The 25,578-nt window shown below is 46.0% G+C and overlaps 1 protein-coding gene across 1 annotated transcript in view; it reads left to right on the top strand.

Moving 5' to 3' along the window:
- ATG2A (autophagy related 2A) overlaps positions 1-25,578 on the top strand; it is a 2,189,461-nt gene that overhangs the window by 1,196,265 nt on the left and 967,618 nt on the right. The window contains exon 28 of the mRNA XM_069207806.1: positions 24,779-24,949. Coding sequence (XP_069063907.1) covers positions 24,779-24,949 — 171 coding nt within the window. The remainder of the gene's footprint in view (positions 1-24,778; positions 24,950-25,578) is intronic.

Here is a 25,578-nt window from a genome sequence, read left to right as displayed (position 1 = left end):
CACGGAAGCCTAACGCAGAAGGAGAGGAAAATTGTAGGAATGCAGATAGAAGCCTTGTGGTGGCCATCGGAATTCCAATGGAGAGAAGAGGTGTGGTGGCCGTTGGAGTTCCAGCGGAGAGAGACACCAGGAGGAGACCTGCGATGGGGAGGAAGGACGAGGCAGTTAGCCGTGAGGAGTGAAGGAATGTATTTGGAGGAGGGGGACGGACGGAAGGAGCAGCTTCGGTTGGGACTAGAGACCGAGATACCAAAGACCTCGTCGTCCAGCCCGGAAGCCAGCAGGTTGACCAGGACACCCTGGGTCCCATCGCCACTGCACAGGAGACTGGTTGTGGCCCAAAGCAAGTGGTGGGTACAGCTTGGTCATTTTGGTGGGGGTTGTGGGGCACTCATGCCCATAAATAAAGCACCATAGTAGTGCATTCGCACAGCAGGGAACCAGGCACTTAGCTGTGTGATAAAACACACGCTCAGTGTGTTGGCGGTGGTAGCAATTATAACTGTTAGCAATGGGGTCTTTGGTTGACAGTCAGGTTACCCTCTGTTCAAGCAAGGACCCTCACTCTAGTCAGGGTAAAAGAGAATCATCCTCAGCTAACCCCTGCTTACCCACTTGGTAGCTTGGCAGAGCAGTAGGCTTAACTTCAGAGTGCTAGGTGTAAGGTATTTGTACCAACACACACAGTAACTTAATGAAAACACTAGAAAATGACACAACACCAGTTTAGAAAAATAGGAAATATTTATCTAAACAAAACAAGACCAAAACAAAGATTAAACTCAAAAATAGCGCTTAGAAACACAAAATACTTCGATGAGGTGTTAACACGGCGTCGTGACGGAGTCGTTCCCAACAAGTCAACACCAGTGGCGCCAGACACGGAGTCGGGTAGACCCCCAAGTACAGTACCTTTGGTGAAGAGTGGAAACAAGTCGATGCGCGAAGTTGGGGAAACTAGCGTCAGTGCGAAACGTTGAATCCGTGCACTTCGAGCGGCGTCGGTCACGACGTGGTGCAGCGACTTCCACGGAGTCGCAGACTTCACCAGGGCTGCAGCGGCATCGGGCCTGTGAAGATAGTCTCGTTCCAGCGAAGGTCACGGCGTCGGGTGCAGGTGGCGTCACCGGATTCAGCAGCGGCGTCGGTCCAAAGTCATCCGAAGTAGACTTCCTTGGATTTCCTCCAGCTTTCCTTTCAAAGGCCCAGGGACTGGATAGGGCACCACTTGTCAAAGCAGGAGTCTCTCCAGAGACTTCAGGTGCTGGCAGAGATAAGTCTTTGCTGTCCCTGAGACTTCAAACAACAGGAGGCAAGCTCTAAATCAAGCCCTTGGAGATTTCTTCACAAGATGGAAGGCACACAAAGTCCAGTCTTTGCCCTCTTACTCTGGCAGAAGCAGCAACTGCAGGATAGCTCCACAAAGCACAGTCACAGGCAGGGCAGCACTTCTCTTCAGCTCTTCTCCAGGCAGAGGTTCCTCTTGTTTGCAGAAGTGTTCTAAAGTCTGTGGTTTTGGGTGCCCTTCTTATACCCAGTTTCTCCTTTGACGTAGGCCTACTTCAAAGTGAAGTCTCTTTGGAATGTGAAATCCTGCCTTGCCCAGGCCAGGTCCCAGACACTCACCAGGGGGTTGGAGACTGCATTGTGTGAGGGCAGGCACAGCCCTTTCAGGTGCGAGTGACCACTCCTCCTCTCCCTCCTTGCACAGATGGCTCATCAGGAAATGCAGACTACACCCCAGCTCCTTTTGTGTCACTGTCTAGTGTAAGGTGCAACCAGCCCAACTGTCAAACAGACCCAGACAGGGAATCCACAAACAGGCAGAGTCACAGAAATGGTATAAGCAAGAAAATGCTCACTTTCTAAAAGTGGCATTTTCAAACACACAATCTTAAAATCAACTTTACTAAAAGATGTATTTTAAGATTGTGGGCTCAGAGACCCCAACCTCCACATGTCCATCCGCTCCCAAAGGGAATCTACACTTTAATCAGATTTAAAGGTAGCCCCCATGTTAACCTATAAAAGAGGGACAGGCCTTCCAACAGTGAACAACTAATTTAGCAATATTTCACTGTCAGGACATATAAAACACATTACTATATGTCCTACCTTAACCATACACTGCACCCTGCCCTTGGGGCTACCTAGGGCCTACCTTAGGGGTGTCTGACCTGTAGGAAAAGGGAAGGTTTAGGCTTGGCAAGTGGGTACACTTGCCAAGTCGAACTTATAGTTAAAACTGCACACACAGACACTGCAATGGCAGGTCTGAGACTTGATTACAGAGCTTCTTATGTGGGTGGCACAACCAGTGCTGCAGGCCCACTAGTAGCATATGATTTACAGGCCCTGGCACCTCTAGTGCACTTTTCTAGGGACTTACTAGTAAATCAAATATGCCAATCATGGATAAACCAATCACATATAATTTACACAGAGAGCATATGCACTTTAGCACTGGTTAGCAGTGGTAAAGTGCTCAGAGTTCAAAAGCCAACAGCAACAGGTCAGAAAAAATTAGGAGGCAGGAGGCAAAAAGATTGGGGATGACCCTGCATCAGCAAAAAAGTCCAACAATAACCCCCAAAAAAACAGCTATAATAATAAGGCTTTTATTTTGGATTTGTTCCCTGTTTTGAGGACATCCAGTCACCTGATGGCCTCCTGGAGACTGGGAAGGAGGAATTCCTACACTAAAGAAAAGAAGACCAGTCAGATTAGAGACAGAGTGGAGGGGCATGATGGTCTACGATTTATCTTCACTTGTATTCACCTGAGACGTTCGATTGGTCTTATACTTTGATGCTAACAATATACCCATAACTACTATTTAAAAGGGTCCTCTGCTTCTCGACTACCACAGTCTTATTTTTGTGAAAAACCCTTTGCCAAAGCCTATTGACAGGTTATGGTCTAGTGTAAAAACGTGTTGTTGAAACTAATAGGCAGTTGCGTATTGAGTTTGAGAACTTTCTTTTCCAAAGCCCCTGGTTGTAGTAAGTGGTTTACTGATTGTGACAAACTGTCACTTGTAATAGGCAGTGTGTAATTGATTATGAACATTTTTTGTCGAAGCCAATTAGTTGCAATCTGCTTGTGGAAAGACTGTATTACATTGCTTGGTGTTTCTCTTTGTTCACTAATATTTTTATGTGAATATTTAACTGTGTAGAGTAAACTATTTTTCTTTTCAAAGTAAAACACTAGTTTTAGTGGTAGCATTATTGAGTGTTATTAGTGTCTGTCCTGAGTTATGAGTTTTCAACCCACACCACCTCCCCAAGTAGTATGCGTATCTGAAAGAGACTTCTAGTTGTGGATTCCTTAACTTTGAATTTCCCCAGGCATCATACTGGATCTGGAGATTTTTCTTAGAGCAGTACCTCTGCAGGCCGTCAGGTAGCGTTGGTCGACTCTGCGGGCGTTGTTGGTGTCATGTTTGCCGTGATGATGTTGCGGTCGTATAGAGGCGGCACCCCAGCACTCTGACGTCAGTTCTTTTCTTTCCGCGCCAGCCTACGCGCAGATCCGGAGAGAGCTACCTCAGTCATTTTTTGACTACATCAACACTTTTGTCTAAGTTTTTTGATGAGTTTGTGGTTGCGTTGAGGGATGTCCCGCAAGAATGGATTCAAGCCCTGCGACTCTGTCACCGAACTGTCGGTGACGGATCCGCACCTTGTGTGTCTTTGGTGCCTGGAGCACGAACACGACCCGACATCGTGCTCTGAGTGTTGGGCCATGAACCTGAAAGCTTTGAGGGAGTGGTCTCTAAATCTCATGTTGGCCCGACACTCAACTCTGCGGTGCTCACTGTCTCATTCGAGAGGAAACTCTAGAGACCGGCCGCGGGGTCACCACCACTCTTCGTCCTCAAAGTCATCAGGACATTCGGGTCACAAGAAGAAGAACTCGAAGATGGACAAACGTTCTACGACTTCACCCTGTCACTCAGACGATGCGACGTGGGAAGAGCATTGACGCTCTAGGCCTCTGTCATCGGAGCCTTCAGCCGGGTCGACTCCGCTTCCCCGACTTCCTGAGAGCCGGAGCCACCCCTGCCCAGCTCAGAGTTTAATGAGGCAATGCGCCTCATTTTTGGGCAGACCAACCCACCTTCAGCGCCCTCGGGAACAGGTGAGTCAGTGGGGGCCCCCCTCGGGTTCAAAGTCATCAGCTTCGGCCATGGCTCCGGAGGGCCCCCCCCGGATCCAATCGCGGATCCGTCCCGACGCCAGTCGTGCCACCGCGGCCTTCCCTGGCGTCTGGTCAAACGTTGACATTCCCGACGTCGTTTGGGCCCACAATCGACGTCAATCCCATCCTCATATTCCACGACCCCGTTCCGGAACCACGTTTCTCGATGCCGATTCCCTTCTCTATTGACTCTCCTGGGCCCAGGGTTGATCCAGACCCTTATTCTTGTGGGTATGGCTACGGGGAGAGTATGGATGGGATGCTGGACCCTTTAGAATACCAGCTTGACCCTTCCCCCCCCCCCCCCAATGGACTGGGTGCAGGATTTGGGTGATGCCAGTGGTGTAGGCACCTCCCCTGACACTGATATGTTCTCTCCTCCTACCGTGGCCACGGAGGAGGTGGCCTCTAATTCCATGGTGGTGAGAAGGGCTGCTGAGGTCCTGGACCTTGAGCTGCCTTCTGTGGAGGTTAGGCCTAATATCCTAACTGACTTTCTTCAGCCGGGGTCTTCCTCTTCTGAGCCCCTTCTACCCTTTAATTAAGCACTGACAGACGTCCTTTTGGGTACCTGGTCCAGACCCAGCACAGGGACTCCTGTGAATAGGATGATTGTGCGCCGCCATTGGCCTGCGACGTCAGGCCAGAAATTCCTCAACCAACACCCCACCCCTGAGAGCTCTGTCATCCAGGCTTCTTCTTCATCTGGCGCTTTCCCTGCTGCACCCCCGGATAGGGAATCAAAAAGACTGGATAATTTGGAGAAGAAGTTGTTTTCTTTCAACAGTCTAGCTCTGCAGTCTGTGAGTACTGCATGCATTTTGGGCCGCTATTCCTATACTCTCTGGGATACGGTCGCGCAAGTGCTGCCTAGAGTTCTGAAGGAGGCCCAGACTATCCTTTCCCAGGCCATGACAGATGGGAGGGATGCAGCAAAGTTCATGATTCGTTGTGGACTGGATATGACTGACTCTGGGCAGATCGGTTGCATCGATGGTGTCAGAGACGCCACACCTGGCTGAGAACATCTGGCTTGTCAATGGATGTCCAGCAATCCTTGATGGACATGCCCTTTGATGGAGACAAGGCGGACTCGGCGCTCGAGCGCTTTAAGGATTCCTGAGCCACAGCCTGGTCGCTTGGCCTCGTGCCCGCTTCTACACCGCAACTGTGTCCTTTCCCACCTGGCCATCGACCCGCGCATGCTGTGCAGCCTCTGCGTGGCTACGGATGCGGCATCCCATGCCCCCAGGGATCAGGGAGCCAGCGGGTCGACCAGTCCACCCCCACCCCCTCCAAATCTTCTGAGTCCACGGGTACACGAGGAACCAGTTGGCAGCAGTATTCACCATCACCTGCCCCAATGGCAATCCATTACTTCGGACAGGTGGGTCCTCCAAATTGTCCGAAGAGGCTACTCCTTCCCTTTAGAGACACCTCCTCCAGCCATGCCGCCTTTATACAATCGAATATCGGAGGATCATATGGCGCTTCTCCGGGAGGAAGTCCAAGCCCTTTTGGCCAAAGGAGCTATAGAGAGGGTTCCATTGCCAGATGTAGGTCATGGTTGCTATTCCTGCTACTTTCTGGTGCCAAAAAAGGACAAAGGTCTTCGGCCTATTTTAGATCTTTGGTCCCTCAACCTCCTCTTCAAAAAGGAGAAGTTCAAAATGTTGACATTGGCTCAGGTCCTATCTGCCCTGGATCCCAGAAACTGGATGGTAGCGTTGTACTTCCAGGACGCATAATTCCACATTCCAATCTTGCAGGCCCACAGACGTTACCTACGATTTGTGGTAGGTAACAAGCACTTTTAGTTTACCATGCTCCCCTTTGGCCTTACCAGTGAGCCTCGGGTGTTCACGAAAGTGGTGGCAGCTCATCTGTGCAGGTTAGGGGTCCCAGTCTTCTCCTACCTCGAAGTTTGGCTGTTGAAGGTGAACTCGCCCCAGACCGTTGTCTCCCACCTCCAGACTACGACAAATCTTTTGCATTTGCTGGGGTTCACTATCAACGTGCGGAAGTCACACCTGACTCCTTCACAGACGCTCGCTTTCATCGGAGATGTTCTGGATACATCGCAGTTTCGGGCATATCCTCCTGAAAAGCGAGTCCAGGATATTCGGGCTATGATACCAATGTTTCAGCCTCTGTCCTGGATTTTGGTGAGGATGACTCTGAGGCTGCTGGGCCTCATGGCCTCCTGCATCCTGCTGGTTCAAAATGCCAGATAGCATATGCGGGCTCTGCAGTGGGACCTGAAGTTCCAGTGGGCGCAGCATCAGGGGAATCTCTCCGACAAGGTCCAGATCTCGGAAGGAACTGCGAGAGACCTGCAGTGGTGGTTAACGAATCAGGATTGGGTCTAGGGCAGATCCCTCTCCTTTCCCCAACCAGGTCTCACAGTTGTGACAGATGCGTCTTTACTGGGATGTGGCGGCCACATGGGAGAGGCGGAGATCAGAGGCCTCTGGTGGAAACCGGGCTCCACATCAATCATCTGGAGCTCCGAGCGATTCGACTAGCATTGAAAGCATTCCTTCCCTCTCTCAAGTTATACTGGTGGCTCCAGACTGGGCACGAAGAGTCTAGTATCCCGAGCTGTTGAGCATGGCCATAGCTCCTCCCATCTGACTGCCCATCCGGGAGGATCTTCTATCACAGCAGCAGGGGAGGGTTCTCCACCCTAACCTGTCCACCCTCCGCCTCCTTGCGTGGAGATTGAGTGGCAACAGTTGACGTCATTTGACCTGCCGCCTAAAGTCTGTAATGTTATCTTTCCAGCCAGGCGTCCCTCAACCAAAACTGTATACACCTGTTGTTGAAAGAAATGTGTGGCATGGTACAGCGACAAATCTGTTGATCCTCTATCTGCTCCTCTTTCTCAAGTCCTTCTCTTTATTCTTTCCTTGCCCAACAGGGTTCCACCCTGGGCACTCTTAAGGGATATATTCTGCTATCTCTACTTTCTTGAGGGTACCAGATCCGCCACTCTTATTTAAATCTCCTATAGTTGGGAGGTTTCTTAAAGGCCTCACACATCTTTCCTCCAATCTCATTCATCATGCCCCAATGGGATTTAAACCTGGTATTAACATACCTTATGTGTACCCGTTTGAGCTACTTCACAAGTGCCCTTTACGGCTCTTAACTATCAAGACTGTCTTTTTAGTTGCCATTACTTCTGCTCGCAGAGTAAGTGAGCTCCAGGCTCTGTCATCTAAGCCACCTTTCCTGGCCATACATCCTAACAAAGTGGTGCTTTGCACGAGGGCTTCTTTTCTACCTAAAGTAGTGACACCCTTCCATGTAGGACAGTCCATCACCTTGCCCACCTTTTATGCACCCCCACATCCCTCTCATGAAGAGGAGAGACTGCACCATCTGGACCCAAAAATAGCGTTGGCGTTCTATCTTGATCGTACCAAAGACTTACGGTTGGACGATCAACTCTTTGTGGGATATGTGGGTGCAAAGAAGGGGAAGGCGGTGCAGAAGAGGACCATTTCACGATGGGTACTCTTATGCATCAAAATGTGCTACGCTCTGGCTAAAAAGCAACCTCCCAAAGGTTTGCACGCTCACTCCACCAGAGCTACTGTTGCTACCACAGCGCTAGCAGGGGGTGTTCCAGTCCTGGACCTCTGTCAGGCAGCGACATGGGCATCTCTGCACACTTTTACCAAACACTACTGCCTGAACAATCAGGTCCGAAGGGACAGTGACTTTGGCTGTTCTGTCCTGCAGGACTTCTTGGTGTGATCTTGGTGCGCAGCCCACCAACGGGGATGGTATTGCTCGGTTATCTATTCAAAGGTAAGGAATCTGCAACTAGAAGTCTCTATCAGATGTACAAGTTACTTACCTTGGGTATCGATGTATCGGGTAGAGACATATTCAGGTTGCAGATTCCTTACCGACCCGCCCTTCCTCCATGAACTGCGAACTGATTTCTAGGGACAGGATCTTCCCCTTAAGGGCCCTAGTTTTGGCGCACCACTCTGTGTTCTTCATGGCTCCGCGCTACTGGGCGTGGAAAGTTGTGAAAAGAAACTGAGGTCAGCGTGCCGGTGTGATGCCTGTATACCACTGCAACGTCATCACGGCGAACACAACGCCAACGATGCCCGCGGAATCGACTGACACAACCTGACGGCGCGCAGAGGTACAGTCTGACACCTGGGGAAATTCAAAGGTAAATAATATGCAACTAGAATATGTCTCTACCAGATATATTGTTACCGAAGGTAAGTAACTTGTAGTGTCTACAAAATCTCTGCCTTGCTATCTGGGCATCAAGTGGTAAAGTGGTGCACTTGGTCCACCCTTTTGGGCCAATAGTAACACGGCCTAGGAAAGGAGAGGTAAAAGGCACTAATCTAAGTAGAACCAGAGTAACCCCTGACTTTCCTTGGAACCTCGAACAAGTTGCACATGGAGTGGAGTCATAGATATTGGAGAGCTCTTCAACGCAGCAAAATACTTTGCCCAAGCTTACGGAACATGTGGCCCGAAGGGTCCCTTGAGTGAACTCTATTTTTTGCAACACCCAGTTACTGATACATTTTTACAATTTTCTTGTAATACGGCCCATATAAGCTTAACAAAACCTTCTTGCAAGCACAGGTGTGTACCAGCTTATCAGTTCATCCAGGAAAAACAGGCAGACCATAGCATTCTATCTCCTATGGCTTACATAGAGATAATGCCTATTGAACAACAAACAGGTTAAAATATTGCAGAAATAAAAGTACCAGGAAAGGGAAAAAATACAACACAGGAATATATTATGGAAATTGACAGCATATCAGGTGTCAATGGAGGGAAAGCTTGTTGGGATAGGTTAAGGTGGCACACAGAAAATATACAACCTTCCAGAAGAAAGTCTGTTATTGGTCCTCTGCAATACTGACTAAATGTGACATGCTTCAGAACTATTACTGAAACTAATAGGACCCTGGTCAGGTAATTAATTTTTCCTGATACATATTTAAGTATTTGTATAACTTGTGAACTTAAACCCAATTATAGCCACAGAACAAGTTTATGTTTGTTTAACATACACTTCTTTAGGATGTGCTGTGGTGTTAATGCAAGGTACACTTTAAATTAAACTGAATAAATATGCCCTCCTGATATAGTCTTGCACGTACCCTGGTCCCACTCAGAGTATCAGAATATCACATCTATGCTGATATAACGTTTCACAAGTTCTAGCTTAGACATATGACTATTAGGTATGTGTTATCCCTGAAAATTATTTGTTGCTCAGTATCAACAGGAACACCAAAGGGTTGAATTTTAGAGCTTACCCATGCCTGCAGGACTGGATCCTGCTTTGTCCTTCATTTAACCATGTACGTATTTACGCATGTATGTGATATTTCTGTAGCAGGAACCTAGCTAAAAAGTCAGTGGAACACTATACAAGGTCAAAGACAAACATAAAGTTAATGATTGATAGAGTGATAGCTGTAGTGTGTGTGAAAAAGAAGCATCTTTAACTCTTCCCTACATTTGAGCAGCGTTGTGGTGATCCTGATGAATGTAGAGATGTTGTTCCTGATCCTTGGTGCATAAATAAAAAAAGGCCTACTTTCCTTTTTTTTTTTTACACTTCTTATTCTGCAGTCTAATGGTGTCCTGGCTGTGTGTGTGCCCAGAATCACTGGAGATGGTGAGTTTGTCTGGTAGATAAGCAGGGGTGCTGGCTGTGATGGCTTTGTAAATAATACTGCAGGTTTTGAAGATGGTGCGGGTCAGCAAGATGAGCCTATGGATTTCCTTCAGGATGGGTGGTGGGGGGTGTGATGTGATCATGGTTCTTCAGGACCTGGATGTGACTTGCCACAGCGTGTAGGATGACCTTAAGGGGTGCCAGTGTGGCGTCTAGGAGGCCCCCATTCAGATGCAAGAAAATGAGGGCTTGAACAACAGTTGTGAAGTTGTTTTCTGGAGGAAATGGTTTCACTTTCTTTAGTAGAGAGAACTGTTACCAGGCTGTCTTTGTTTGCTTGACCGTATGTTCCTTGGTGGTGAGGTTTTTGTCTCCAAAGAATCCAAGTGACTTGGCATTCACTGAAATTTAAAGTTAGAATCTATCAAGGTTCATGTAATTGATCCAGGTTTGTACTGTCTTATTCTTGGCAGATGACCTGAATTCGGCCTTGTTTGGGGTGCTCTTCTGGTAGGAGTTGGACATCAAAGTCTGAACGATGTGCAGGCAGTGCTTGATGCAGAGGAGACTTTGAAATAGAGTTGTGTATCATCTGCATATGTTAGAATATTGGTGCTATTATCTGTGGTGTGAGGAACAGACACCCCCTTGTAGAGTTTGAATGTGACAGGGGACAGTATAGTCCCTGGCAGAATCCACAGGTAATGGGGATCTTTTGAGACACGAAGGGGCTGCCCCTGTGAACAACTTTAATTTGTTTGGAAAGGTAAGAGGAGAACCACTGAAGGTCATTGACATTCGAGACTCCAGAGGGCGTATGAGGTTGGGGCAGCTGGGCAATGTAGAAGCAGCTGAGTGGTCCATTAATATGAGGAAGCAGGGGTTATTTTCATTTGTGGTCAGGTGGGCACTGTCTGTGATGTGTATTGTAGGGGTCTCTGTGCTACAGTGTGATCTGAAGCTAGAATGATAGTGGTGCAGGAAATGCTTAGCAATAATGTGATATTGGAGTTGATCATAGGCTGCTTTTTCAGTGATCTTGCTGATCAATTGCAGGTGAGTCATGAGCCAGTAATTGGTGAGGTCAACAGGGTCTACTGTAGGTTTCTTTATTGTGGGATGATCTATCCTGTCTTGAGAAACTCTGGTAAGAAGATCTGAGTGGGGTAGGCATTGACATTGGTGAATAAGGGTGGGAGAGAATCTACAGAGATAGTTTAGATGAAGGATGAGGGTAAGACATTATCTTCATAATAAGTGGCTTTTAGGGAGTTGAGTATGTTAGAGAGATCTCTAATAGATAAGGCTTTGACGGATGACCATTGGGTTCTGTGGGTAGGAGTGGGCATGGAAGTTAAAGCAGGCGTACAGGGGAGGGGTGTGAAATGTAATACAATATCTACTTGTCCATGGGACTTATATCTGCTTGTCCTATGAAAAAAATCTACTTACCCCTTTGGTGCCATGTAGTGCAGCAACAAATTAGGGCAGTAATCTCATTATGTAAGAGCTCTGATAAAAGCCTTTCTGATCATGCCAGGGCTAAAACTAGAGTAGGAATACTTGCATTTTCAATCCCTATTACAGCAATTTCCTTATTTTGCCACCTTTCTGAAGATCTACATACTGGGGCTTCGGGAAGCAGTAAGCAATAGTTCCAGGGCTGAAATGCCTTTGAGTCTGCAAACCTACTAACTTGCATGTTTAAGGATGTTCACCAGCTCTTCTCTAATCTTTTCCCATACTGAGAAAGGTTGGGAAGTTACTCCTGACAATGGCAGAAGTAGATCTTCCAGGATTGGTGAAAAAGTGGTTGGAGGGAAAGTGAACTTGTAAATGCTCAATAGTTTTTCTCATGAGCAAATCTACACATTCATATTTGCTTGTGCTAAAATACAGTTCATAAATATTTTGTAGGAGTATGTTTTCCTAGTCTACTTCTGTAAGTTCTTGCGAATTCATGAAAGCCACTAATTCAAAGACATATGCCGTGGGTGCACTTTTGTGACTTTCTTTAAGAATTGGGTCCCTAATTAGGTCTGCCTTTAACCAAGACATTTTGTTTTTATCAACATTTATTTCTCTTTCCATCTATCAATTGGCTTTACTGTCGGCAGGGAGCATATTGGCACACAAAGTATTTTTGTTCAGTGGCATAACGAAACCGGAGGGGGCCCTTCTGCAAAGAACATGGAGGGGCATCCCCTCCAGACTCACTCAGGGCAGGTGCTGTGCTAAGGGCTCCCAGATCCGCAGGAGCTGCAGTGCCTTTGTTACACCACTGGTAACAATGTGTGCTTTTTGTGAACAAAAACATTTTTTTGCTTTTTGCCAGTATTCGTTACATTGGTGAGGGCCTAGCAGCTTGCACAACAATAGTGTTAGAAAAGCCATGTCAAAACAAGACACGCATTGACGAAACCAAAAGACTTATAACAAATGTCGAATTGGTTGGCTTTGCCAGTGCTTGTTTATATTTTCATGCTTCCCATAATCTTGTTGAAAATGGTTACACTGACTTTCCATTAGGAATATTTTTTGGAAATACTAGCATGCATCAACACATTTGACTAAATGATGCTTCAAGGAAATAGCACCTAAAATTTCATAGAAACAAAACGTTTTTTATACTTGCATTTTTTTTCTGAACGTTTTTTTTAAAGCAGGCAATCATCACTCTTGCTTACAAGCTTCTGCAAACATTTGCATCTAATAAGAGAGCATTCTGGTAGCATTATACTTAGCCTCATATTGTTAAACTTTTCAAACGTGTAATTTTTACAGGAACCAATGCAGTAGTGCAGTATAACCTTAAAACTTTTATTTACAGTGCTCACCCTGATAATAAAGGCTTTTAATTAATGAACCATAATAAAAGTTCCAACGCCATTAACGTATGGACACGTATATTACCTCAACTGCAGGCAGTCCCTTCTCTGTAAACTGGCAGCCAAAGGGTTTGTGCTGCAGGGGGTTGGTGCCTACTTGTCCCAAGGACAAAATAAACATGAAATCTTGTTGCCCTTGATATCAAGCAATGTCCTGGGCATCGGCTACAGGAATGCCACAACCCTGGGATTAATGTTGTTGATATGCTACTGGATTGTCTGTATTTTTTCACTGACAACAGGTCAATAGCATTGCACTTTTCTTTGGACTGAGTAATAGGTGGGTTCAGCAGGGAATTGAAGTCATGCTTGATTGTCTTGAAAAGTATTCTGCCTTTGTAGGTGGCTTCCTTGATTCTTGATGGTGTTAATACTTTGGCTAGTGTGATGAGCTGTCTGTGTTTTGCACAGAGGGATTTAAATATCCTAAGTTCATCTGGAGTTCTGTTTTCCTTCCATTTTCTCTACTGTCTGCGGATGGTTCTTTTGTTGTTAGCAAGGTATTTGAAGTACCAGGGTGCTTGTGCTGCCTGTTTTAATTGGGGTATGGATGTTCACATAGTTTTTCAAGAAAGCCTTGGAGTTGTTTAGAAGGGTGTTGTCATTAGGCATAGAGTTTATAGGGTGAGAGATGAATTCAAGCATTATGTTGTCAATGGAGAAATATTTGAAGAACCTGAAGGCTGTCTTCTCTTCTGGGTTGACCTTGATTTGTTGGTTGGTCTCTGAGCAGGGAGATAGGACTGGTGCAGTGATTGGTCCAGTCCAGGTGATGGGTGATTTGCATTGGGTTGCTGTTGATGTTGAGAAGAGAAGGTTGAGGGTGTGGCCTTTGAAATATATTAGTTGTGTGACATGCTGTACCATGTTGAGTGTTTTGAATTGTTGTCTGGGAGGGTGAAGTCACTCAAAAGGGTGGTGTAGGCATGTTGGCTGGATGAGCTGGTGAAGACATCTTTGAGTTTATCAATGAAGTCCTTGTTCTACCCTGGGCCCCTACAGAAGCTGATGGTCTGCATTGCAGAGAGTAGTAAATGACATGCCAGACATTATTCCATGGAGCTTAGTTTCATTTGCCTAGGGTGCAGGACAAGGAGGACTAATGGATGACATCCACACCTTGACCCTTCTAATATACAGGAGACTTAATTTGTTCACTTAATGTTTTACTTCCTCTAGGTGAATCAATGAACCTCTTTGGTAACCCAGTAAAATGTTAGCATGTTAGTGACCTTCAGTATTCACTAAGATACTCACACATCGTTACATTATTTTCAATGCAACCAAACTATTTCCCTGCACAGTATTTTCCATGTGCTTGACATTTTTCAATACTTCTAATGGGCATTGATGGCATCTGACAAAAACAGAAGAAGTATCCCAAGGGCCCTGCATGTTTGTGGTCCTTTGGTGGTGTTGTTGTTAGGTACACTTTAATCCATTAGGAGGTGTGCTTCCGTGGAACTGGATTTTTCGTAACCACTTACCAATTAAGGGTGCAAGCCTAAACTGGAAGTGGACTATATGGCAATGCTTTCCATGGTTTTGAGAAAGTTTAAAGAGGCATACGTCTTTGAATTCCAGAGAGTGTTCACTTTCTGGATGGGTTGGTAAACAGTTTTGACAGAGAATGTATGACACCTCCATCATATCTTAATTTGGTTCTAGATCAGTTGGGCTGGTTGATATATCTTACTATATGTACTTTTGAGAAGTTGAGATTTGAAGCAACTCACCCTCAAGCAGTTGTATGCCTTATTGCCTTGCACACTTATTTCTAGAAACAGTGTGACTCTGAAGGTAAAGAAAGAAATGTTATCTATCTAGCCTGAGGTTAGTCAGCCTGGCACCTCAGAAATATCATTGTGTAAATTAATTTAGTAATTATAAATATGCACATATAATTCTAATGGGCTCTTAAAATAGTAACGTTTTTCTTATTCAAGTTGTGCCAACATTTGTAGATATGAAGCACATGTATTTTACATTGGTCATTTACATTTCTATGAGCCCCTATGCATTTCGGGCACAACGTTGTTCCTCAGGACGCCTCATGATTAATTTGGTGTGGACACAAACTAGCACCACCTGGATACTCCTTAAACATCAAATATCCATTCTAAAATCCCATTCTAGAATTTTTTTCTATATTAGTGATTTTAAAATCAAAAGCATTAGAAGAAAAAAATCGAGAACCAATTTGTGACATATTACGAATTGTGTATGTTTGTTGTGATCAAATCCTTTTGTGCAAGTTAATTTCAGCTGAACAACATACTGTGACAAACAGTCCAGATCATTAAATGTTCAGCTAGGGTTCTCAGCCACGCATAATCTGTACTGTCTCAAATGTATACAAGAGTACTAGCTCAGTATTTTCGATCTATCTTTATTGTGAACGCAAGCTGAGTGCTCAGTTGATTGAGACAGAGGGTCTGACTTAGATAATCAGGCCCAGAATTGTTTTCTTCCTCGAATTTGATAGCCCTATCTTTATTGTGTGCTCTTTTGTTAAAGGTTAACTATATCGTTTTCGTACTTTCTAAATAGTTGTGAGTTTGATGTGTCATCAAATGAATCGTGCACCATAAATAGTCATTATGCCACAATGTAGTGACTGGTCTAATATAGCATTATTTATTTATTAGTTTATTTAGCAGAAACCATTATTAAGTATTGAATTGTATAAAATGATTTCACCAATGTACTTTAAATCAAAGCTAATGTAACAGCTATTGCTTGGTTTCCTTCTGATATTTCACTCGCTCCTTAACCAGGAAAGTGCCATAACATTTACATTTTATAATCTAGATATCACAGATATTCTAGTAATCAGGTTGTTCTTCCCCCCCCCCCCCCCCCCCACAAATCATCCCAGTAAATTTCATTGATGCCTGATTTCTGGTTTATCTCAGCCTAGGTAAAACTTCTTTCTTCACAGTTTATTATCATGTATTGTGCAAAAGGATGTGACGCAGATGGCATGTATTGAACTTAAAGGAAAGTGTGACAGAAACTTTAATATTTAGGTTCAGTAACAGATGCGCTCAAGGTAGCGGGATTCTGAAACGGCAGTCAGCTTTCAGGGTTAGGCAGTCATTGGTCCTAAAGTATGTACACAGCTCCATGTTAAGAAGGCTATGCAGTTCTGTTCTTTTTTTCACTTCACAGACAATGTAGGGAGGATGAGAAATTCCACACATTGAATCGGAAGAGAACGGTTTGTCATCTTACTTTAATACTTAACAAAGATGAGATGGACAGACAGCTGTGGGAGCTTACAAAATTGCTTTGAAGGGCATAGTTCATACAAAACAGACAGTTTATCAGATATTGTCCTTTTTCAGGCCATGAGGTAGTCAGCAGAATTTTACTTCATGACCTGAGCCCTGCTGTTGCTTTTTAGATAAGTCATAGTTTTAAGAACTTAGCCCATCATGTGTTTGCAGAACAGTATTGCTTGAACTCCAGTGCAGTTGCAGAAGCTTTTGTTTGAGAGACTGGTGGTTCTGCATATTTTCATGTAGCTTTTGGTGAATTTTAGGAATTGAAGAGATAAAGCAAGGGGGTACCTTTTATGTACACTGGTATCATTGTAGCTGTTCTGGGGTGTGAGTGGGACATCTTGCGATGTAAGCATCAGTCCCAGGTGTTATGACAGTGTATAAACGTTTTTGCCTGGAATATTTTGAAGACAAAGAATCTGTAGAAGGACCCGAGTATGAACCTCCTGGTCCACTCAAAATACAACTCATCCATTCACGGCACACTGGTGTACAAGGCCCCCGGCCCCTGCCCAGCTTTCATAGATGACATCGTAGACATCGCTACTCCCCAGACCCTGGTGTCAGTTGACTACCTTCTCCTCAGCAACCTGAATTTCCACCTCGAGGACCACGCCGACCCAAACACCACCACCGTACTTGACAACCTCACCACCCTCGGCCTCAGACAGCCGGTCTCCGCACCCACACAAATCGCAGGACACACACTGGACCCCATCTTCACCTCAAGCAACCGGATCACCATCGAGACCATCTCCACCTCAGACTGGACCAACCACCACTGCATACACTTCACAATTACTGCACCCAGCAGCCGCACCCCCAAGTCCCCCACAGGAAATGGAACGAAATCACCAACGAGCAACTCACCTCATCGCTTGCCAAATCCCTCCCTCCGCCAACGCCAACACAGCAGCATGCAATCTCAGGGCATGGATCGCCAACACTCTAGCCCCCATCCGGCTGACATTGGCCAAACGGGTACCTAAGAAAGACAGCTGGTTCACCACTGAACTCCAAGAATCAAAGCGTACCGCAGACATTTAGAGGAAAAGAACAGAGGAGCAGCCAAACCAGTGAAGATCTAGCCTCATTCAGAGCCGCACCTGCCACCCACTGACAAAATCAAGAATGCACGGAACACCACACTCCGGGAGCGCATCAGCGCCTCCGCACAGAACTCTAAGGAACTTTTATCAGTCATCGAGTTCACTGATTCCCCCACCACCACCCCACCTTCTGAAGCCAGCAGCATCCCACCGTCACAGGACCTCTGCGACAAACTCGTCACCATTTTCCACCACAAGATCCAGGAAACTACGACAGCTTCCTCCTAGGAAACCCTGTGACCAATACTCTTTCTCCCCCCCCCTCCCCCCCCCTCCACCCCCGAACCTACCCAGACCCTCCGCGGCTAGTCCACGCTCACCACAACAGAGGAAACAATCAGCATCATGACAGCACCCACTCCGGAGCCTGCCCACATCACATATACATCAGAGCCAGCGCATCCATCACCCTGAGTTCTGGAACACAATCAACTGCTCTATCAACACTGGCTCCTTCCCCGAGGACTGGAATACGCCCTCTCCTGAACAAACCTTCGGTCGACCCATCAGAATTGAAGAATTTCTGGCCCATCTTGCTGCTACCCTACCCCACCAAAGTACTGGAGAAAGCAATCAATGCACAACTATGGAATTTCATCAAGGCCAACGACTCCCTGGAGAGCTCCTAGTCCAGCTTCCGCAGCAACCACAGCACAGAGACAGTCCTCCTGGCAGCCACCAATGACATCCAATTACTCCTAGACTGCAGCCACACCGCAGAGCTCATACCCCTTGGCCTCTCAGCAGCATTCGACACGGTCTCCCACAGCACTCTGCGCACCAGACTCCACAGCATAGGAATCTGTGGGAGAGTTCTGGAATGGATCCACTCCTTCCTCTCCGGGAGGACGCAGAGCGTCAGACTCCCACCCTCCATTTCCAGACCTGCAGGAGTCAACTGCGGAGTCCCTCAAGGATCCTCACTGAGTCCCACACTTTTCAACGTTTACATGGCCCCTCTTGCTACCATTGTCAGAAGCCACAGTATTGACATAGTGTCATATGCCGATGACACACAACTCATTATTTCCCTCACTGAAGACCCGGACACAGCCAAAATGAACTTCCACTCAGGAATGGAAGTCGTCGCCATCTGGATGAGAGAAAGCTACCTCAAGCTCAACTCCAACAAGACTGAGCTCATCATTTTCGGAAACGCAACCTCAGCTTGGGACAACTCCTGGTGGCCCACATCCCTCAGCGTCCCCCCTACACTGACTGAGCACGCCCGCAACCTAGGAATCATCCTCGACTCCTCCCTATCTATGACCCGCCAGGTAAACTCAGTTGCCTCCTCCTGCTGGCACACACTCCGCAAACTTCGGAAGATCTTTAGGTGGATCCCAGCAAACTGTCGCAGGACAGTCACTCACACCTTAGTCACTAGCAAGCTCGAATACAGCAACGCCCTCTACGCAGGCACCTCAACCAGAAACATAAAAAAACTACAGCTAATTCAGAACGCCGCCGCCAGGCTCATTCTGAACCTCCCTGGTGGAGAACGCATCTCCCAACATTTGAGGACCCTCCACTGTCTACAAGTTGAGAAGCAAATCACCTTCAAGCTACTCACCCACACATAGGCCATACACAACGCAGGACCAACCTACCTGAACCACCGCGTCTCCTTCACCCGGCCTGATCCCTCCGCTACGCCCAGATGGCCCTGGCCACCATCCCTCGTATCCCTGACACCCCCTTCAGCGAGAAGCGTAGTAAGCTGAGCACTCAAAGGCCCTGAGGCCTGCACAGAGAGATAGGCTTGTGGCTGTTCCCCTCCCCCTGAAGGGGATAACTGGGTGTGTACCCCTCAGTTACCACACAGACAGCACCACCACCCCCTGCCCTACCCCCGCTTTGGACCTGGAGGTTTCTGAGGAGGAACGCCTGGGGTTTGTAACCCACACATCCTGGGCAGTGTTGGAAAAGAACTTGTGTGGTGAGTGATGAATCTACTTGACTTCTCTCACCCAGTCCTTGGAGACCTGTTGGATCTTCCATGAGGTGTTGTGTACGCATGCCTAATTGGTTGGGGATAATATTGCAGGACCTGTGCAGTGAGTGCTGTACCAGAGAAAGGATGCGACCAAATAAACTCTGAGCTTCATCCTCTTGTATGGCCTGGTTCAAACTGCTTGTGCTGCCCTTCCGCCACCTGGCCCTACGGGAATAAGCAGGCTCACACCCATGCACAGAGACTAGAATGCATTGGCCCTCTTTGTTTTCATCCTGTCTGATATCGTTTACCACTACCTGGGACCACCGTTTCCTCTGTGGGTGCCTGCAATAGGGGCACCACCCATCTGATTTTGCCATTATGGCACACCTGCATGCTTGTCATCCCAGGGCCCTCAATTCTTGTGCCTCTGGCATCTCTAGGCATGGGACACACGAGGCACGCTAACCCTAGCACTCTTTTGTCTTGTGAGGTTCACTGCAGCCCCCCGCTGAACAGGACAGACTTGAGCAACTGTTGAGTGCCATTGAAACCACTAAATCTCTGCAAGAATTTAAAATTGATACCATAAATATGGATATCAGTCATCTGTGTATTGATAATCATCAGCTGGCAGACAATGTGTCCCAATCAGAGAAAATGATAGTAGAACTCCAAACTACCATATTGGGCTTCCTTCTCCCTATGCAGTCTCTTATGGACAGGGTCAAAGTGGTGGAACGCAAAGCAGAAGATACGGAGGGGCACGCCGGCATGTAAAAGGGTGCAAGCAACTTGAACGCTGGTTTCAGGAGTTCACACCGGCATTCCTGTTGTCCTCCACCTTCTTTATCGGAAGGGTGCACCTGCCTGGATGATGTTGCATAACACTTATGCTGTTCGCACATAGAATATCTGGGGCATGTCACACCAAACTAAAAGGTGCAGAATACTTTCCCTACTGCGACACTGCATAGTGCTTTTACAAGAATATCAGGAGCAGAGTGCTGAACTACAGGAGCTCTGGTATGGTCAGGTATTCAGTGCTGTTTACTCTTCTTTTTCATGAGGAGTTTTGATCTGAATAAGAGCTGAGGTCCCCGTCAGTGTAAATAGATACATCTCAACCCAGAGGATGGTTTCATTTTCTTTAAGGGCAGATTCGATGGAGACCCTTTAGTTATAGGTAACATCTATGCACCACATGTCCATCAACAAAATTACCTTGCCACATTGTCTGCACATCTGGTGGGCTCAATAAGTTTCTTGTGGTTGTTTGGGGGTAATTTAATAGTATATTTGATGTGTGCTTGGAATGGGTCACATCCATCCTCCCCATCCCAGGACACACACAACCTCCAGTGTCAAAGCACTGCGATTGTGGTTAGAACACTGGTCTCTTTCAGATGCATGGAGGGTGCATGATATAACTTTGAGCCCCTACTCTTTCTCCTGTCTATTACCTTTGTCAGGTTGAACAGGGTGGCATGCTTCTCGGCTCTGTACCCCCTATGTAACACAAATGGAATATCTAGGGCAGAATATCTCAGATTGTGGCCCACTAAGTCTTGGTCTGGCATGGGGAAGGCCTAGACAGCCATTTTGATGTTGCGACTCTCAGCCCCATTGCTAGAGAATAGTCTCTTTTGGAAAACCTTGGCTACTTGACTTTAAGAATACATTGAACAGAACAGGGGTACTGCATCTTCAAGAGCATTGGAATGGGAGTTGAAGAATTTGGTAGGCCACAGCCATTGTATCCGATTGCAGATGGGCAAATGCAGTTCCCTGGAGTTGCTTCAAGTGGAGCAATCTTATATGACTGCTGAATGTAGAGTAGTGACAGACCTGAATGACCTTCACAAAGAAGATGCAGTCTTGGCTAAGAAACTTTGTTGTCTGGACTGTTTAGCTTACAATGCCAGAACATACTCAAACACATAAGTCTGGCTGCCTCCTTGCCTGGACTCTTTTGGAGCACTAGCACAGACACCCCATCATAGCTCCACAATGAGCTAGGTGGTCTTGTGTATTACCCAACAGGGGATCTTTCAGACATTGTTCGATTTTGTGATTGCCGTATAGCACCCTGTTTTTGGGAGCCCTGCAGCAACTCAATCTTTCCTGGCACGCTCAAACTCCCTATACTCCCGACCAATCTATGCAAAGAGATGGAATGCCTGTTAGCCACAAGAAATAAAAGCTGCTTTCAAAACCCTGGCTTCAAGTGAGACTCCAGGCCTACCCATCGAATTGTACAAAACCTGTTCTACGCGTGTTGCCTCCAAGCTGTCCCAACTTTATCAAAAGGCCCTAGATTCTTGTCTCTCCCACTGTCTCTCCTGTCATTGTAAAGAAAGGTTGTGCTGGTTTCATTTCTGACACCACTTTAGGACCTCCTTGACTCTGCATTCTATAGGCCGAAAGCGATATGAAACACGGACTACAAAATAATTAGTATAGTCGTAGCTGACTGGCTAAGGTGTTCATTTTTCTGGTTCACCTGGACTAAATTAGGTTCATACCGAGCCGCTCAACCTTCCTTAATATCCAGAAATTATTTAGCAGGACATTGACAATAATCTGCCACCCTGATTCTTGATCTAGAAAAAGCATTGAACACACTTGATTAGGCTTATCTCTTCGCAGCGCTCCACAAATGTAAGTTTGGACCCAGATTCGTCCAAATGGTCTATCTATTTTACACAGCCCCTGTGGCTAGGATCAGGTTAAAGGGATGTGTCTGTCGCAAATCGCAAACAGTAAGTGAACCCGCCAGGGTTCCCCACTCTCCCCCCGCTTTAGCGATGGACAACTTTGCTATCAGAAGGTGGGGGGGGTTGTGGCATCCCACTCCTTGATCGCCTGCTGGTCATTTCCCCGTATGCTCATGTAGCGCTCCTTTACATGAGAGATGCCTGGATGGGGTTTGAATCATTAGTGCAGGTTCTTGTAAAGGCTGCAGAAAGCTCTCAGGCCTAATGGTGAATAAGGGCAAGTCTTGCCTTTTCCCTTATGTCGGGATACTGTCCCCAGGTAGCCTTGGCACTATGTTCAGATACCTGAGTTTTAACAACTTTCACACAAATAAGGACCTTGAAGATGGTAACCTTACAAGGACTGTGACCTTCTTGAGGGCTCAATTGGCATTCTAGAGGGCGCTCCCACTGCCTAACATGGGTCATATTGCCATCTCTAAAATGGTAATGTAACCAAGACACCTGTACTACTTTGCCAACCTCCCCCTTCTTCTCACTCGTCGTGTCTTCTGCAAACGGGACTCACTATTCCATGACTTAATATGGTCGAACAGCTGACGTAGATTGGCCCTGTCGGTGTTTTGTTTCCTGGCTGATCAGGGAGATCTAGGAGCCCTACATTTCGAAGCATATTTTCTGAATTACCAGTTTCAATGGCTGTCCATGCGGCTGGCTGGAGTGGCATTGGAAAAGACCAGGATGACCGTTGCGCTCCTGGCCTTGACCAAGATTTATAACTTTGCTCTCCCCACTATGTGTTTGCCCAGAGGGACTCCCTGACTGGTTGCAGTCCTAGCCAGTCTTCATATACTTACCAAGTATAGAGCTCCATATGCCCCAAATAGACTCCTATTTGTCTTCTTGACCAGCACAATCATCGGAGTGGTCAAAGATTTGCACCTTAGTCTTGGGAAGGTCCCAACGCTTTAGGTGACACTCAACAATAATCTACTGCAATCTTTCCAGGACTTGAGAGATAATTATTCTTTGCATGAAGGACAATTTCTGACCTATGGGCTACTCGCACACATTTTATGATCCACCTGGGAAGTTGTCGAAATGGAACCAGCTGTTCATCAGCTGACCCATATGCTCTACATGGCAATCAGTAGACACTGTGTGAGTTGGCTGTATTGATCCCAAAGTTCCAATTTGCATGTCCCGCTACAATGACTGCGGGAAACATGGGAGACAGAATTCCAAAGTGTTCTGCACAATGAATGGTCTCGAGCCCTTGAATACCTGTGCTTAATTTCTGGTAACACTCGTTTTCATTTAATTAAATTATTTTTCCACACTGAGTCTGTCTTTTCACAGCCGAGATATCAAATGTTTCCAAGGGCCTCTTGTCTTCTCTGCACCGGACACCAGTAGACTTCTATCACATACATTGGGGTTGCTCCTCCTTGACCGAGTACTGGCCTCGTGGTTTTTGTATGTTGACCAACTGTACAGGTCTGCCTCTCCAACCGACTTAGGAACATTGTGCACTGGGAATATTTCTACGCTCTCACAAACATAAAGCAGTTTTATGGTTCCTGGACTTGGTTCTTCTTCTAGCTAATAGGGCAATCACAGTTTGGTGGAAGTCTCCAGCAGCCCCCTCAGTAGCAATATTGTGCACAGGGACTTTGTGATGGTCTCAAGTGGAAATTAAGGTCCTCCATTGAGAAGAGAGGATTGTGTAAATACCACATTGGGAAGGACTGGGATGAGCTCTGGGTGACAGTGGGTGATGACACTAGGGATGATACCCTACCCCTGATGGGATAGTCACTCACTTTGCTCCTTCACTCCATACTGACTCCTCATGTGACACCCTGGATTCTAGAGCTGCACTTCAGGTTGTTCTGCTGCCAGACCTCCCTTACCAATTATCTCTGATTACTATCACAAAAGAGTAAACTTCACAGGGGGATTCCACCCCCCCAACCCCAACCCGAGAGGAGATCATATTAATCCTGCAAGACCCTAAACCCACCTGGGAACCAGTTTCCTGGTCCTCCCCTACCCCTGCATACCATGGAGTCCTAGAACAAATATTATCCAGAAACCTCTACTGCACCACCCCATGAGTCCGACCATGATGAATTGTACTTCTGGTATACCCCACCATCAAACTCTGGTTGTTTTTCTGTATATTCTTTTTCTTTTGCTTGGATGCAATAGATTCTGCAACATTTAAGTGGTCCCCTGCAATATTTTTATTATTGTACCTGTGCTTTGTGATGATAATCACACATGACAATCAGCTACCTTTTGCTTGAAACTGTCTGCTAATATGACAGCAGTGTATCTTATATACCGTCTATCACTAAATCCTCCTTCGCTACCTGCAACCATGGATGTTGTTTTGCTAACAAGTTATTGCTTATTATGCCAAAAAAAACTATTAGAAATATATTTTTTTTAAATGAAAAAACAGTCATGAAATGTTGTTATATCGGACTAGATACCATTTTTATTTAGTAAGTTATCCTGCCTCAGTGCTTAAGGTGAGGAGCTGAACAGTTGTATAGGTAAGAGAGGAAGACTAGATTAATATGTTCTTTGTTTTCAGGGGGGAACCAGGCCACAGTTGCCATTGTTTGCCCAAAGAATATAAAACATTTAGAATTAAAGCCTGTTGTGGTGTTAGAACATGGATACATAGAAACCCAGAACCCACTTTAAGTATTTGAGCAGATAAAGCAGGCAATTGTAAAGTTCAACATGACTGATGACATATGAACGTTGATTAATTTGTGATGGTTACTTCAGAATGTAGTGGACTTCTCTAAAACGGCTGTACATAATTTGCCTTTTTATCATCATTGTAATCTGTCATGGCCTGTAGATTATGAAAAATGACACTTTTTACCAGTGTAAAGGCACTCTGTCTAAATGCATGTGTAATGGGCATGCTTCTGTTTTTCTACTCAGACGCAACCCCTCTTCGAGCTCCGCTGCTCCAATAATGTTGTGCATCTACACACCTGTGCGGATTCCTGTGCCATGTTGGCCAACCTCATGCAGTATGTGATGAGCAACGGAGACCTCCATCCACCACCAAAGCAGGACATCCCAACAGAGATTGCTGGACAGAAGTTACAGGTATGGCATGACACCTTGACTGTATTTTGCAATTGAGCATGCACCTAACCAGCAAATGCACCCATGTGAGCGTATGCATTTGGCCTTACTGCAGTACTCAGTGGTAAAAGATTCTATATGACAATGGTCTTCATACAGAAGTCCTTCCTGTTTGTACAAGTAACCTACTTCAATAAATGTACCTTCCTTAAATACAACAGTTACATATGATCTATTATGTAGTAATACTGATAATTAGATAAGGTATATGAATAGCGGTTGTTGATATTTGCACAATGGCCTTGTTAGAGAATCACATGCTGTGCATATCCCAACTGTTTATCATTGGAATGTTTGAAATAGGAGTTCATAGGATGTTGATTTGAAACCTCAATCTGTAAGTAAAAATTAAATGGAATCTGGAACTGATAGCATATACACCGCCGTTGTTAAGGGTACAAAGATTCTAATGAGCACTATATAGAGTATGATAAGAGATTTTATGGATAGACACACCAGAAGATGGTGTTTGCTCTGGATTCACAGATATATTTTGTTAGTTGAGGGGATTTATAGCAAAGACACTGAAGTGTGCATTGCCCTCACCACAGTGTTTGAATGCTGCAGACTCCTTACATGTAGCCCATATT

The sequence above is a fragment of the Pleurodeles waltl genome, chromosome 9 (assembly GCF_031143425.1).
Source record: "Pleurodeles waltl isolate 20211129_DDA chromosome 9, aPleWal1.hap1.20221129, whole genome shotgun sequence".
NCBI lineage: Eukaryota > Metazoa > Chordata > Amphibia > Caudata > Salamandridae > Pleurodeles > Pleurodeles waltl.
Note: the sequence above shows the minus strand (reverse complement) of the source record. Positions and strands in the feature narration are given on the sequence as shown.